At 58.9% G+C, this 15,974-nt stretch overlaps 1 protein-coding gene across 5 annotated transcripts in view; it reads right to left on the bottom strand.

The window, feature by feature from the left end:
- CASKIN2 (CASK interacting protein 2) overlaps positions 1-15,974 on the bottom strand; it is an 83,304-nt gene continuing 67,330 nt past the window's right edge. For 3 of the 5 annotated variants that reach the window (XM_064151043.1, XM_064151044.1, XM_064151042.1), the window contains exons 3-21: positions 12,020-12,071; positions 10,048-10,145; positions 9,793-9,938; positions 9,552-9,647; positions 8,575-8,705; positions 8,258-8,366; positions 8,007-8,115; positions 7,566-7,660; positions 7,368-7,485; positions 6,940-7,122; positions 6,425-6,546; positions 5,932-6,013; positions 5,727-5,821; positions 5,410-5,520; positions 5,191-5,292; positions 4,816-4,954; positions 2,298-4,463; positions 1,638-1,956; positions 1-1,385 (exon numbers count right to left, since the gene is read on the bottom strand). In XM_064151043.1, the coding sequence (XP_064007113.1) occupies positions 1,289-1,385; positions 1,638-1,956; positions 2,298-4,463; positions 4,816-4,954; positions 5,191-5,292; positions 5,410-5,520; positions 5,727-5,821; positions 5,932-6,013; positions 6,425-6,546; positions 6,940-7,122; positions 7,368-7,485; positions 7,566-7,660; positions 8,007-8,115; positions 8,258-8,366; positions 8,575-8,705; positions 9,552-9,647; positions 9,793-9,938; positions 10,048-10,145; positions 12,020-12,071 (4,370 nt within the window). In that variant the 3' untranslated portion in view covers positions 1-1,288. Of the gene's footprint in view, positions 1,386-1,637; positions 1,957-2,297; positions 4,464-4,815; positions 4,955-5,190; positions 5,293-5,409; positions 5,521-5,726; positions 5,822-5,931; positions 6,014-6,424; positions 6,547-6,939; positions 7,123-7,367; positions 7,486-7,565; positions 7,661-8,006; positions 8,116-8,257; positions 8,367-8,574; positions 8,706-9,551; positions 9,648-9,792; positions 9,939-10,047; positions 10,146-12,019; positions 12,072-12,172; positions 12,393-15,974 lie in introns of those variants that run through there. The other 2 variants (XM_064151045.1, XM_064151046.1) reach the window with 2 other exon arrangements.

Below are 15,974 nucleotides of genomic sequence, written 5' to 3'. Positions count from 1 at the left end.
CTTTGTTTGGTATTTCAGTAGGAAACAGCCCTTCAGTACAATCTTGGGTCCCCTTCTGGTGCTCTGATGCTTTCATTTGCTTGGCATGCCGAGTGCAAGCCAAGTTCGGGGCTCTTGGACATATTTAGCCATGCACCACTAACCAGATCCTGCTGGAGAAATCTGTCTCCCAGCTACACAGCAGCCGCTTGGATGCAAGGAGCCATGGCTGCTGCTGCTCCCCTGCTGCAGCCACAGGCTGTGACCACAGCCTGCCCGTGGGTGCGGAGCTGCCGCCCAGCGCAGCCGGAGCACAGGAGGTCACCGCTGCTGCTGGGCTCGGCGCTGTGAGGAAGCCTCTCCTGCAGTCCCAAATGCTGCTACCGTTCAACTGCTCCTGCCAACAGCTCCCCGCAGGGAGAGGGAGTCGGAAAAGGGATGTTTTCTCCCCCAGAAACAAAAGAATTGGGTAGAGGGGGAAAAAAAAAAGGACTAAGCATGCTGCTCCTTCAGCCTAGAAGCACTGCTTTGCCTAGGCTTGGCGTGGCAGCTGGACTGGCACAAGGGCAGTGCTGCCATCACCATCCTCACGGCTCCAGAGAAGGGGTAGGTAGACATCCACGTCTGGCAGGTCCATAGCAGAGCATCCGTTGCTTTGCAGGCTATGCCAGGCCTGTCTCAAGGGCTTTATAGGTCCCACCGGAGGGATTTGGATCCACTTGGATTACACGCTGCCTGACGCTGATGCGTTTGGAAAAGCAACAAATAAAGCAGAAACGTTCCTTCCCAGCCCGCAAGCTGCCAGTCTGTGACAGGCCCTGTCTTCTGTGAGCTGCTGTCAGGCCTTGCCCGGGCTGGGAGCTGCTCAGTAAATAGCCAGCTCGGTGGCGGCTGCCCGGGGAGGTCTCTCCTTTGACACATTGTTGGCAGGGGATAAATAATAGGAGGCAGGACTGCAGCGGGGAAGAGAAAGGTCCCTTGTGGAGGCTTCCTCGGCTCTGTGCAGGGGAGCGAGGGCTTCTCCATGGCCTCCAGGACCACATGTGCAGCCTCTCTGGGCTCTCGTCCTAGCTGCCAGTCTGGTGGGAAATGCCTGACCCCTCGGAAAGCAGCCCGCGCTGGCACGTGCGATATGGAGCCAGGGGTGAGCACCGAGGGGCGGCAGCGTTCCCAGCCGCAGTGCAAAGTGTGGGGAGGGAGGCGGCTGGAGAGACCTGGAGGCACCGCTTGGTGCCGGATCCACGCCCCCCCGTCATGAGGGGCACTGGTGGAGCGGCTGGATAGGGGGAAGGGAAGGAGGGAGCAAGCCTCAGTCGAGCATCGCGTCCAGCTGGTCAGCCAGGTCATCGAACATGTTGCTGATGTCCTCCAGGATGTTCTTGGCAGAGTGCACGGCCCCGGGGTGGCTGGGAAGGAAAGGCAGAGGTTCAGAACATTACCCAAGGCTGGAGGTGCTGCTACAGTAGGGTTGGCCAGCTTGGTTCTGACTGTCCTGGGGGCAGCCAGAGCTCAGCACACAGCCAGACTGGAGTATGTGTGAGCCACTGTGGTGGCACGTGCCCGTGCACAGCCCTTCACTGCCCCCACTGGGACCTTTCCAGTTCTACCCTGAGAGACTACAGCTCCCAGTGCTTCCCTCACCCCAAGCATTGCCTCACCTCTCTGTGTCCTCCACTGTGGTCTTCTTCTCAGCCACCTGCAGTGGGGTAGCCTGGGTGGAGTTGGTCTGCTCCAACCGCTGCTGTGCCAGAGTAGTCCCTGCGGCAGCTGCCAAAGGCTTCACTGACACCTTGCTGCCCACCTCCAGTGCCAGTGAGCCAGGGCTGGCCAGGGACCCGATCACGTCTGGCACCATCTCGGTGGCTGCCCAGGGAGCAACGGTGTGGCGGGAGGGCTGCAGGACTTGCTGGTAGATGGTCTTGGGCCCAGAGAAGACTAGCTTGGTGGATGCCACAGAGGTGTGCTTGACAGGGACATCTGCAAAGGAAAGGGACCCCTTAGATGGGATATTAGAAAAAGCTCCTTCACAGAGAGAGTTGTCAAGCCCTGGAACAGGCTGCCCAGAGTAGTGGTGAAGTCCCTGTCCCTGGAGGGGTTTCAGAGCTGTGTAATGTGGTGCCGAGGGCTATGGTTTAGTGGAGACCTGGCAGGGCTGGGTTAATGGCTGCACTGGACGGTCTTAAAGGTCTTCTTCTGCCAAGATGATTCTATGACTAATGTCACACGGTGGCACACATCCTCCTCACCTCCCATGCCAACACCGGAGGGAGCTTTAGGCCCCATCACTGCCTCGGAGACACCCGCACAAACCCACATACCTGGAGCAGGTGTCCTCACCACAGCGGTGCCGAGCAGCTCAGTGGGGCTGGGGGCTGTGGTGGGGCTTGGCGCCTTCTTGATCCCCTTCTCCAGTGACAAGATGCTTTTCTCTATCTCGGCAATCCTGAACTCCACGCTGTCGTCATCCAAGGCGTCCCCAGCCAGCTCGGCCCGCGGTGCCGGTGTGGGTGCGGTGGGGCCGGCGATGCTCACAGCCTGGGCCTGGGCGTACTGCGGCGTGGGGCTGGCCGCTGCCTCCGCCTGCCCTGCCGCGCTGAACGCCTTCAGCACTGCCTGCAGCGGCTCTCGCTCCCTGAAGCGCGGGCGGCGCTTCACTGTGTCCGACTCGGTGAGGTTGAACTCCAGCACGGGAGGCTCTTTAGCGGCAGTGGGTGCCGCCGGCTCCTTCCCGGTGGAGCAGGGGGGCTCCGCCGGCTGGGAACTGGGCTCCGAGTCCAGCATGGCTGCATCTGCCTTGGGATGACCAGTGGGCTTTGGCCGCTGTTTGATGGTTAAGTTGCCTTCTTCTGCAAAGGGGATGCACTCGCTGGAGCTGTTCTGGGAGGAGGAGACCCCTGGCTTGGCCTCCTCCTCTGTGTCGGAGCAGGCATCCTCCCTGCCGCCCTGCGCAGCCGCCTCGGTCATGGGAGCGCTGGGCTCACTCACTGTCCGTCTCCGCGGCTTGCTGCTCTCGAAGGGATCTCTGCTGCCATCAGGAAGTGTGGTGCTGCTGCTGTCACCATCATCGTAGGACTGTTTGTTCACCTCCGCTCTGGGGAGACAGTCCTGAACCAAGTGCAGTGGTTTTGGGGCCAGAAGGGGCTTGGGTGGACTCGCTCCTGGTGTCCCCTCCAGCGCAGCTGCCAGGTTCTTCACTGTCCTGCTGCAGCTGGTGTCACCAGGGCTGCCACCTGCATCAGCCACGTCCTGGGCAGCTGCCGGCTGCCGCTCGGGGTCGGGGCTCTGCTCACTGTCTGCCTCTGCAGCAAGGGCGCTGGAGACGGAGCTGAGGCGCTTGGGAGGTGGCGGTGGAGGGCCCTTGCGCTTGGCCCGGACGGCGAAGGACTGGCTGCGGGTCACTTTGGCATCTGTCTGCAGGCAGGTCCGTGGCATCTGGCTGCGGCCTGGCCGCCGGGTCAACGTGGCATAGGAGCCCAGGGTGCTGGTGGGTACCCCCTCCTCCTCCTCATGCTCCCCATCTGACAGTGCATATCGGTTCAGGCTGTGTGAACGCTTCTTGTGCTTGAAGCCTTCACCCCCGGCGTGCTGCTCCCCAGCCTGCCAGGCACCTGGGGCCACCCCAGCTGTTGGCGACGTGGCTGGTGGCTCCACAGGGGCACACTGGTTGTGCAGGTAGGAGAAGGCTTTCTGAGCTGATGTCTGCAGGCTGCCCTTTTGCCCAGAGGAGACGGAGGGGTATGGGTGCACCAGGGTCTTGGGCTGCTCTGCTCCCAGGACAGTGGGGACCGTAGGGGATTTCAATGAGACGTGTGGGTACATGAAGACATACGGGGCTGTGGCTTTGTTGGGGGTCTGGGGAGGACTACAAGGGGTGACAACTGGCGTCCCAGCACCTTTCTGAGCCACCGGTCGAGCGTGCTGCTCCGTGCCTTCAGGCAGGTTCCTCTCCTTGAGAGGGCTGCCCCCACCATTAGCAAAGCCATTCAGAGCCTCAGGGGACATAAGCTTTCCGTAGGGCTCGGGGCTGGGCCGCCCCGGCAGACTGCCTGGGCTCTCCTTGCTGCGTGGCAGCGTGCAGGACTGCCCGCTGCTGCTGCTGCTGCTCTCCCCACTGCCCAGGCTCTCCTGTGAGGGGCTGGAGAGGTGCCGGGACAGCACGTTGTCCTGCGAGTGCCCCGAGCCCCGGGACCGCACCCCGATGCTCTCCTGGCTGCGTGACATCCCCTGGCTGCTCTTGATGCCGAGTGTCTCGTGGCAGCTATTGGACATGGCCGTCTGGAGCTCGTAGCTGAGCTCACTGTCCTGGAAGGTTGTCATTTTGGGGGTATGTGGGGACTGGCACTCCCCGTTCTCCAGCGACTCGATGGTAACGATGTCCAGGGCACCAGGGATTTTGCGTCTAGCCAGAGTCGCGTCTGCTTGGTTGAGGCTTTTGCGGAGGTCTCTGAGCTTCTTAACGGCCAACATGATCTTCTTCTGGTGGCCTGCAGGGAGGTTGCAACAGGAAGGGGGTGTTAGGTTAGCTCTGGCCTGCAAGGCCTTTGTTTCCTGGCCAAGAAGAGTCATGATCACATCACCAAGCAGGCCAAAGGCCTCTGCATGATCTAGACCTGGCCTATGGGAGGAGGCAAACTATGGCCAGTGTCCACCTGGCCCAGCCCAGCTCCAGCCTGCCAAGGGAAATCCTTGAAACAGCCCAAGGGTCAGCCATGAACTGCCCTTTCCAGGTGCTCAGGACATGTCTGCACCTCCTGGCTTGAGAGAGAATGGGGTGTGGGGACCTGTGTGGGAAACTTGGCTGCCCTGGGCCACCCCAGCACAGTGGCAGGGACTCACCAAGCTTGTTGATGCCAATCTCTTGCAGATCCTCCCATGTCAGATCTGTCACAATGGTGATGGAGTCATAGCCGTTGTTCACCAGCTTTTTGTGGTACTGGGGTAACCCAATGGCACTGAGCCAGTCCATCAGGTCAGCCTGCAAAGAGCACAGAGATGCTGCCATCAACATCAAGGCATGGGCAGCACCTTCACCCATACCCTCCCTGCCCTTGGCCAGGGGACTGAAGTTTTAGGGCCTCTGTGTCAGCACAGGGCATTGCAGCATACGCTCACTTACAGACCCTGCTCCTGTCCTGTCCTAGAGTGACAGGTCTGGGAAAAGACCTTGGGAAAAGAGGGTGCTGGACCTAAGCCCCAGTGCCAGGGACTCACCGGGATGTAGTTGGGCAGCCACTCAGAGATGCTGAGCTGCCCAATCTCAGTGGAGATCTTTTTCCTGTGGCCTGGCTTGGTGACACCGATGGCTGTCAGATCCTAACACAAGCAGAGTGGGGCTGTGGTCAGCAGTGGCATAGGAGGACATGGGGCAGCAGCAGCCTGCTGCCAGCAGCTCAGGGGGTGCTGGGCAGGGTGGAGAAGGACCTGCCTTACCTCTGGGGTCATGCGGCTGATCGTGGGGACGTCATAACCAGCGTTGAGGAAGTTGGCAGTGTAGGACTCCAGCTGGAACTCACTCAGCCAGTTGTAAATGGCTTCTGCATCCTGGAGAGAGGACAGCACAAAGGGCAGTCTGTGACAGGGGCTGCAAGGACTTGGCTGTTCTAGTCAAGAAGACAGGATCTTCTTGGTCAAGACCTATCCGTCCCCAGGATCCTCAAAACCCAGTCCCCTTTGACTCCAGTGCAGGAAGAGCTGGGCTGAGAGCCCCAAATGTGCCCCTCTCACCCAACACACCAGATGCCACTTACCTTCCCCTCGAGGAGCTGCTCAGGCCGCAAGAACTGGTGGGAGAAAACTCTGTCTCCAGTGGGGCAGCTGCCTGGGGTCTGCTGGCTCTGTGGTCCTGGCAGAGAGGAGAGAAGAACCGTCACAGGGGCATCTGAGCAGTGTGACACCCCCAGGGACAGAGGGCACAGCTGTCCCAAAAGCTCCACTGGGCAGGGACATCCTCACCTGCTGTGGAAGTCACCTGCCCATTGCGTGGCTCTGATCCCAAATGCTGTTGCTGAAGGTCATCGCCGGTGGAAGGCAGTGGCTGGGGGAGACGAGAAGTGAGTGGGGAAGGGACACCCCCACACACCAAGTTCTGTCATACTCCAGGAGCAGAGTCAGGGTGTCTGTGCTGGGAACCACTTCACCCAGTAAAGGGCTGGCCCCTAGCAGGAGATCTGGGCAAGATTTGGCCCAGGGCCATTTTTCTCCTCCCAGGTGACACAGGACATGGTGGAGATGCCTGTGTAGTACCAAGCACAGCCCCCAACCCCACCTGAAAAGGCCACCTGTGCTGTGAGGGACATGAGGACTCCTCCAGGAGAACCCCTAATGAGTGCTGGCAGCAAATGGGTGTTTAGTGGAGGATGCTCAGGTCCTTCACTAGGAGGTGTAGGGTAGGAACAGGCAATGTGCTGGGGCTCCATCTGCAGCCTGGGGGAGCAGGGCCACCTACCCTGGCATTCTCTATGAGGATGCTGGTGCTCTGCCCGTTCGTGCCCTCGGTGCTCTGCCCGCTGCCCGCGCTGCGGATGCTGCCGATGCTGCCCTCACTGCCCACGCTGTTCCTGTCGCCTGCTGCTCAGGGCAGTGGAGAAGATTGTCAGTAGTCCCTGGCAGGGACCCGTGTGCCAACACAGTGACACGAGTCTCCCACAAAATCCCTCCTCGCCACAAACCATGCTTTGGTCCCTCCCACCTCCCAGCACACACGACACAGACAGGGTGACCTGAGCTGGCAAGGGACACACAGAAGGGACGTGGGGACACATCCTGGCCAAAGATGTGGGGAGGGAAGGGGCTACTCTCTGGGCTCCTCTAGATTCCCTTTCCCTGTGCTTGATCCCTCTCATCTGGCTGTTTCCCAGCAGGAGGTAGAAGGAGAGTCTCCTGCTGCATCCCCCTGCATGGGCAGGGCTGGGACCAGTAGAAGGTCCCTAGTCCCTCTCCCTCCCCAGCTGCACCCCTGACCTGAGCTGTCAGGGCCTGGGGCTGTCCGGGTTAGAGTGAGGTGGCCATAGGCTGCTGGGATGCTCAGGGCTGCCTGCTGAGGACCCTCGTCGGGGAGGTGCTGCAGCCCGCTGGGGGGCACTGGGAGGGCCCCAGGGGGACCTTGGCGCTGGTGCGTGGGTGGCACACGGGGGATAACCATGCCTGCATTCAAAGACAAAACACACGTGGGTCAGAGCTCATGCAATATGCAGGGTGGAAGGATACCTGAGCTTCGGTGCCCAAACAGGCACCCCACTGATGGCACAATCTGCTGTGCCCCATCCAAGTCTTCCTTTTCCTCTCTAGCTAGCCAGGGCTGCAGGCCCCTGTCCTACACGAGGCACTGGGAAGTCTGGACTGGTTTCACACAGGGTACTGTCCCTGGCATGCCCAGGATGGCCACTGACCTGTGCGCTTGCTGATGACTTCAGCAATGGAGGGGGGGAAGTACCCGACGCGATCGGTGCCTTTCTGGGAGTCGTGGATGTGCCCCTTCCATCGCCCATCCGGATGCTGCTCCAGGACCTGAGCAGTGATGAAAGGGATGAGGTTAGGGCCTGCGGCCATCGCAGAGCAGGGGAATGGGAAGCAGGGAGCAGCCTCACCGTGATGACATCTCCTGCCCGCACATTGAGAGCTGTTGGGTCATGGAGGTTCCAAAAATCCTTCAAAGCTCTGACCTTCAGGATTCCTGATGCCTCTGAAGACAAGGGACAGAGGGAAGAAAGAAGGTGCCAGAGCACAGGGAGGAAAGAGAGAGGTTCAGAGGGAAGAAAGAAGGTGCCAGAGCACAGGGAGGAAAGAGAGAGGTTCGGTGAAGGCAGAGAGGGAAAATAAGAGCAAAGGAGAGAGGAGAAGAAAACATTAATACTGGAGCGAGGACTCAGTCCCTGGGCACTGCCTAGAGAACATGTATGACATTGGACTGGGACACTGACGTTCACAGCTAGGCTGGTTTATGCTGTTCAGCAGCACTGGGAGCCCCAGGGATAAAAAGCTCCTCTCAGTGCCAGGCAGTGCCCAGCTGTATGCCAGCCCAACCTCACCTCTCAGCAGTTGCTTGATATCCTTGCTGGCATGTGAGGTGGTGAACTGGTTCACGATGTCCAGCGCTGTCTGGTTGTAGGTATTTCTGATGTTCACATCAACACCACCCTGCTTGGGAGATGATGTGGTCAAAGCCAGACCCCACACCTGCCACTGAGCCCATGGGAGATGGAGGGACCAAGAGGACAGGCGTGATGGCTGCCCCTCAGAGTTTTGTCCCCCCATGCAGCCCTGTCCCCACCAGGCTCACCTCCAGCAGCAGCCGCACCACCTCTGTTTTGCCGTAGAGTGCAGCCTCGTGGAGGGCTGTGCCTGTCTTCGTCTGCTTGTTGATCTCGATCCCAGCCTTCAGCAGCTGCCTGGAGGGAAGGAGGGAAGGGCACGAAGAGCAGGACATCAGGACCAGATGATTGTCTGCTTTGTGATGGGAAAGGGACAGTTCCTACACTGCTCTAGGGATGAGGGACTCAAGCCCACAGCAAGGAAGTGCATTGAGAAGGAAGCAGGAGTGCAGCCTCAACAGATTTTTCCAGGACAGGGCAGCATTCCAGGCTGGAGGAGTGTTACCTGATGATCTCCTTGTGCCCGTTCTTGGCTGCCAGGTGCAGTGGGGTGGTGTAGTTGGGGTCAGTGGCATCCTTGGACTGTCCTTCCAGAAGGGCAACACACAGATGGCTGTTCAGCAGCAGCTGGGCCACCTGCAAAGGTCACAGGGGTGAGCAGTGGGGTGCAAGTACCCCTGCCTGTACCCTCCCAGCAAAGGGCTCACCCTCATCCCACTGCTCCTTTCCATCTGCAGCCCCAGGATTTGGCTGAAGCTGGCTGGTGCTTGGCAGGGGCACACTGCCGTGAGGGGCCATAAAAGGTCACAACAGCCAGAAATAGTCTTCCCCTAATCAGGCTTTTCAGACCAAACCCTAAAAACCTCCAGTCTCTTCAAGCCCAGAGCAACTCTCAGCATCTCAGGGCAGCCCAGAGGCACAGAGGAGTTATTTTTGCTGCCCTGTTTATAGCTGCAGGCATTATAGATACTCCAAAAATGGAAGTGTCCCCCTGGTCCCCTCTCTGGTGGGGCAAAGGACAGTCTGGCTGGCTGTGCTCCAGCCCAGCGGTGTGGTGCTGGCTAGGCTGGGATCTCCTAGAGCATGAGGTGTCCCTGTCCCCATGAACCGTGCTGAGGACCTCAACCAGCTGGGCAGGACCAAGCACTGAGGGCTTGCAGGGCTTAGCCAGCTCAGCCTTTCCGTGCTTAAAATGGGAGCAAAGCTGGAGTGGGCAGGGGGAGGCTGCTGGAAAGCAGGAGTGAAGACTCCGGACTTCTCTCACAGCCTGATGCTGCACTGCTGCAAGGTCAGGAGCACAACCTGCAGCTCCTGGGTTCAGGATCCATCCCTGCCTGGCCACGGGAGGAGGCAGATGCTGCCTCCTGGGCTCTGAGGTTCATGGCCAAGGGACTGTGGTCACAGCCAGACCCAGTGCGTTGCTCCTGGAGGAACTGCCCCTGGAGAAGAGTCCAGTGCAGGGCAGAGTCCCCTGGCACTCACCTTCAGCCGCCCAAACTCGCAGGCCAGGTCCAGGGGAGTTTTCTTCGCCTTGTTGATGATGCAGGGGTTGGACTGGTGCTGGAGCAGCATCTCTGACTGTGGGGGAGCAATGCGGTAGAGAGGCTCAGCACCATCCCACACCTCTGTCTGCCTCCTGCCCAGCACCATGGGGTTTGCCCGACATGTGCATCTCCAAAGAGGCCCAAGGTGGGGGTGTGCACGGCGCTGGGCTCTCACTTACCACCTCGTAGTGGCCATACTGTGCCGAGAGGTGCAGTGGGATCTGCCCATCCAGCGAGGCCATGTTGACGGAGGCAGCAGCGCGCAGCAGCACCCGCACCGGCTCCACGCGCCCCTGCCACGCTGCGTAGTGCAGAGGACGCATCCCTGCAGGGGAGTGGGGCTCAGCAGGGCTGGATATGGCCCTTGGCCTCGCTCAGAGGGCTGAGTTGGCTGCCACAGGCATGAGGCCGTGGCAAGGGGTCTTCCCCCTTACCGTTGCTGTCCTTGATGTCCACGGTGGCCTGTGCCTCCAGCAGCAGTGAGATGAGGTCCAGGCTGCCGCCCAGGGCTGCGTGGTGCAGTGCTGAGAACCTGTGACACAAGGTAGAGCTCAGCCTGGCCTGTCCCCACTGTGCCACCCCTATAGCCCCCACCAGCACAGGGACTTGGAACAAGGGATGGAAAGGTCACCAGTGCCTCAGTTTCCCCGGAGCGAAGCAGAGACAAATCTCCTCATGCTGTCTGGGACCCAGAGCCCAGGGAAGAATGCAGGGACCCTGAGCACCCCTTGAGACCCTGGATCCCATAAGTCCAGGGCAAGCAGGCAGGATGAAGAGAGATACATGCCCTCCTCTCTGCAGTGTAGTCAGGCAGCCCAAAGCTGTGGGCAAACACCGGCCCAAAGGCTACTCCTGGTCCCTCACCAGACACTCTCTCCTCACGCCAGTGGGGATGCTGGGAGCCCACGGCACAGTGTGGGAGGCTCCTGGTAATGAAAGAGCTCTGTGTCTTGGGGCTGTGAAAGGGGCCTGTCTGCCTGTGCTGTCACGTGAAGGGCCACGACCAAATGAGGGATGTTTATGCCGCTGGGGATTAGCCCATGTACCACTCCAAAGGGCATGGTGGGCTCCAGACACACCAGCCCGGGGCTCTGATAGGCTCAGCAGCGTCCCAGCCCAGTTCAGCCAGCATAGCTCTTCCTCCTTACAGCAGTCCCAGAGCATCCCCAAACCCCTGCAGTCTCCAAGTGTCACAGGAGGGATGCTAACCCCAGCAGAAAGGGCTGCTCCCTCCTTCAGCACAGCCACCACATCCCTGAGCCCAACCAGAACCTCTGCTTCGAAGCAAGAACACAGGAGGCACAAAATCCCTGAGCCAGTGCTGTGGGATCCCTGCGGAACTAGCTCAGCCCTGAGGCAACTGCACAAACCCAAGCTTGCTTGCCCCATCATCTCCAAGCCACCAGCAAGGCAATGGCGAGGGCACTGCCAGCAGCATGGCTCTCCCAGGAGGGTGCAGGCTGCCATCCACAGGTTTCACCTCCCTGCTGTTCTCTTCCTGTACCCCAGCAAAACCCAACACACTGCCCACACTGTTAATACCCCACATGTGTCCCCTTCACAGGGAATGGACCCTTTACCCTCTTTCCTGTCAGCAGTCCCCTCAGTGCTGCCCAAGCACAAGCCCCTTGCCTTATCAGAATCAGATCATTGCTTCTTTTATTACTTTCTTTTCCCCTGTTAAGCGCCATCTGCACAGTATTATTTTAAGACAGAGCCATCCTGTACATTTTCACCCCCCCACTGGCCTGTAAGAATTCATCACAGACACCTCCTCCTACAGAGTCTTCCAAAAGAAAACATGTAGAAATTAGGTACAACACCAGGACACAAAACAAGGCTAATAGCTCACAGGTCAGAGTTAACTCAATAAGAACAACTTGCTTATTTATTTCATGGGCCTTCGTGGTTTCTTTAACTCTTAGCACCCAGCTTATTAAGTGCTTGGATTTCAGAAGTGATGAAGTACACTAATATGCTGTGGTCATTAGGCAACCTCATCTTTTCTTTAACACCTCCACTCCCTCCCCCCAAAGCAAAAGGGGTTTTGCTTTTGGGATGTTAGATGCAGGCACAAATATGTAGGCATCGGGGCCGGCTGGGTGCTCCTCTGTGCTTCAGTCAGCAGGTGGGACACAGGGCACAAGCTGGGCACACTGCAGCCCCTTTTCACCTCCAGCCCTGCAGAGATCCCTTTTGCAGGATGGACTGAGCACAGCCCTCAGCTCGGATCTGGACAGGTATTGAGCCTGCTCTGCAGGGCTTGCCCTGGTTTCATGATGCTGTTGTTCTCTGGGGCTCAGCAGTTACCCTTAAAAGCTTTAAGACACACAGAGATGCAGAACCACCTCAGGAGAGCAAGCCCACCCAGACTGGCATCCAGCACGCTGCCAGGGGAGCACTCACCCATCTGCATCCTGGTAGTTCACGTTCAGGCGCTTGGCAGATCCCAGGAGCTCTGCAGAGAGAAGAGGTGAAGGTCAGGGCAGGAGACAAAGCTTACACCAGTCCACATGGCCCTGGGACCCTTCATAAACCCCATGCTTCAACCCCACCGACCTTGCAGTGCACAGAACAGCACCTGGCCCATCCCGGTGGCCTTTCCTTTTCTCTCACTCTACGATCACCTCCACGAACCCTCAAGGGGCTGACTCGGCTCAAGCTCAGACCCTTTCTTCCCTCTGTCTCTCCTGTCGCATCTCTGCCTGGCCCCGGGATGGGTCAGACACCACAGCTCCTGCCTCCCCAGTGCATTCCTCCCCTTTATAGGCAGCAACACCTCAAAACTGCTGAGCGGGGCCACTTCTCCCCCCACTCGCTGCCTGTGCCCGCTGCTGCCGCCGCCGCCGCGGGCTGGCTCACAGATCGCATGGTTGGCATTTTTATGGCTGGGGCAGAGGCTGAAGACTGGCTGTGAATGAGAGGATTGTGCCACCTCGGATATCCCCATCCCCCTGCCTGTCCCTCCCTCCTCGTCAGGGACCACTGAGCAGTGGAGGGTGCTCACCCCCACCCTCGGCACAGCCTCACGCACACCCCCAGCTCCCCGCTCCTTCCCGCAATTAATTCGAATGAATTCCTTCCTCCCACACAGAGAGGTCGTTTTTATTCTTCGCTGAGAGGCTGAGAGCGGATTAACATCTCTGGAATTCATCCGCTAAGTCAAAAGGGAAAGAAAGGGGAAGGTATGCGGGGGGCAAGAAATGCCACCGCTCCTCCTCTGCCCTTCCAGGCAGCCCCATCGCCAAGCCGAGGAGGATTAAACACTTTGAAAGATTCCTGCACTCTTTCCCCTGCAAAACCAAAGCCCAAGAGCCAGGCTCCAAGCTCGGGATGAAATGGCTGCTCAAACCCCACGGAAACACGGTGGGGGCCTGGGAAAGGAGCCCCCTCCCTCCCAGCCAGTGCTGCAGCTCCCCCTCTGCCATTGCCTTCCCTTTCCCTCCTTTCCCAAGGTCTCTGCCCACCTCACAAAGCAGATCCCAGGCAAATCTCCACTATGGAAGGGAAAGCTGAAGAGGGACTCGGCTCATTCAGCATGCAAAGGGATAATTAAAGGAAATCAAGGACCGATGTGTTCATTACTGCAATTTACAGTGTTTTGTAAACAGCCTAATTAATGCAAAATGGGCTTGGAGTGGCTGCTGGTGAAGGACTCGTGACTTGTGGCCACAGCTGAAGGGATCAGCACAGGATCACCCTAATTACCTCTTCCAGGGCCTGTTCATCTTTAGAGTAGCAGTGAGCAGCTCCAGCAGCTCAGAAAGCCCTTCCTAAAGAAATCAGCCATCAAAAACATTGCTCAGCAGAGCTCCCAGCCCCTTATTGCCCAAAAGATCAAGATCCAGGGTCTCTGCTAAGGACAAGCCTCACCAGCCAGGAAAAACCACAACATTTCACTTGTGAACTGGCCACTTGTGAGCTGAGTGATGGGGCAAAGGTAACCACTGGGCTCGGTGGCATCGCTTTCATGCAGCCAGGATCACACTTGAAATGTACAGCAAAGCAAGGAACAGGTTGCCTGTGGGTAGGCATAGGCCTTATCCTACTCCTCCAAAAGTCCTGGGACAGATTCTGCAACCAGGGAGCAGGAAGGGCAGGTGTGCATTTGCTGTAGGGGATTTCAAAAGGATGCAGCCAATATAAAATAAACGAAGAGTTCCACTAAGCTGTGGGCAATGCCCCTGAAGCCATCACCTACTGCTCCTCCAGTGACTTCCTCCCAGCCCCCCACCTTTAAATTGGGGTTTATACATTTTTTTTAAAGGATGCTCCGTGGGGGTAACCAAAGCCCAGATGAAAACTGCCACCAGGTTTTGCTGCTGAGAAAGGGTGAGAAGGAGGAGGAGGAGTGGCAGGAGAGGCAGAGCTAGGCAGGCGATGCTGGGAAGAGAAGGACTGAATGGAGATGCCCACTGGGCACAAGTACATCCAAAAGAGGCAGCAACATCCCACAGCCCCAAGGGGCTGGTCTCGGAGATGAGCAATGCCCACTATCTGAAGAGCTCACCTCAAAATCCCATCCCTGACCTGCTCCTAAAAGGGAACCAGGCTGGCGCTGGGGTCTTGTAAGCAGGGCTGGGATGTGGTGGGTGTCCCTGCCTGCTCCCTGCACCCAAGAGGCAGCTGTCAGCATCTGCATGGCATAATGCCTGTGTCTTTACTCCTCTCCCCAAGCAACATTCCTCAAATTATTTCCCCACTCCAGCAGCCCAGCAAGGTCAGGACATGGGGCAGGACCGTGCAGACATGGTGTGGGTGGCTGGGAAAGCAGCAGGTCCCTAAAGGTGGAGCTGGGAGCAGCATCCCCTTTGGGGCTCTTCCCAAATGTGAAAGTAGTAGCACTAGTACCCAGCTTGGACAGGAAAAGAAACAGCTCATCCCCAGTTTGTGACTGGGGAATCACTGGTTGGAGAGCTGGAAGGTTTGCAGCCAGGCTGGAAGGTAAAGCCTGGGAAGAGGCCAAGAACCCTGGCAACATGGGTAGAAAGGCACAGAGAAGATGACCAGAAGGACAGAGGAGAAAACAGAGCACAGCTGAGCTGCCAGGACCCATTCACCAGCACAGAATGCCTTCAACATCTGCAACTAGAGCGGGTTGCTCAGGGCCCCAGACAACCTGACCTGCCATGGTTCCAGGGACGAGGCATCTGCCACCCTGGGCCAGGGTCTCACCACCCTCCGGGGAAAACGTTTCTGCTTTTTCTGCAGCCTGAATCTCTCTCTTTTAGTTTCAAACCATTGCCCCTCACCCTGTCACAACAGGCTCTGCTAAAATCCCAGCCTGACGCATCCCGAGGGTTAACTCCAGCCGTGGGTTCCCCCTGCTCGGCCCCTACCCACAACACAACCCCTGCAAGGGGTCCCAGCGGGCCCCCACCCCGCTTCGCCTGCTGCCTGCAGCGCGGCGCCTGCCCGGGCAGGCTGAGCTCCGGCCGAGCGCGGCCCGCAGGGAGCCAGGGAGCTCCTGCGCAGCCTTCGGCTGCCAAGCGGCAGGCGGGGAGCGCCCGCGGCGCGCTGCGGCCGGCGCCGTGCCAACGCCGTGCCAACGCCATGCCAACGCCGGCGCTCCGTGCTCCGCCGGGGCAGCGCTGCTGCCCGCTCACCACGCCGGGCTGAGACCCTCGTCCGTGGCACACTCCGGCACCAGCCTCAGCCGTGGGGAAAACGCCAGCCCTCAGACCTCTGGATCCTGGCCGGCGGCAGAGACCAAGGTGGCACAGCCCCACACGGCGCCTTGGCAATCGGCTCCCCCCGCCCAGCAGCCCCTCTGCGACCTCTGCCGCAGTTTCCCCATGGGGTTGCACTGTATCCCCATGGTGCGATGCCAAGCTGGGAACATGTGGGGTGTGGGGGGCATCCCAGGAGCAGCTGGTCAGAGGCCATGCCTCACCCGCACCGCTGGCAGCCAGCCCGGCACAAACTCATATTTACCCCACCCGGAGGCACTTGCATGGAGCCAGGCATGCCTGTGCCCTACCCAGCTGGTACCCCTTGTACCGGCACACCAAGCACCCTGTGTCACTCTGTACCCATCCCTGGAGACCTTGTGCCCGTGGGGACATCCTTGAGCTTTGCCCCAGGGCCTTGGAGATGGACACGATCCCTCCAAAGCACTGAACCACTCACCACTTGCTGGGAAGGAGCCACACACCTTGCCTGGGCTTGGCTGGGGAAGGAAATGCCCAAATATCCTCTGTGTGTCCCAAAGTGTCCCTTGGAGACTCCTGCCTTGACTCTTACATGGAGAGGCCGGCTCCAGAAAGCAGTGCCTTTGCTGTGGTCCACCCAGTATGGCCACAGCAGAGATCCTTCACTACAAGCCTCTGCCTCTGCATGGGATGGACAGATCTAGAGGTCA

This window comes from Pogoniulus pusillus, chromosome 11 (assembly GCF_015220805.1).
Source record: "Pogoniulus pusillus isolate bPogPus1 chromosome 11, bPogPus1.pri, whole genome shotgun sequence".
Lineage (NCBI taxonomy): Eukaryota > Metazoa > Chordata > Aves > Piciformes > Lybiidae > Pogoniulus > Pogoniulus pusillus.
Note: the sequence above shows the minus strand (reverse complement) of the source record. Positions and strands in the feature narration are given on the sequence as shown.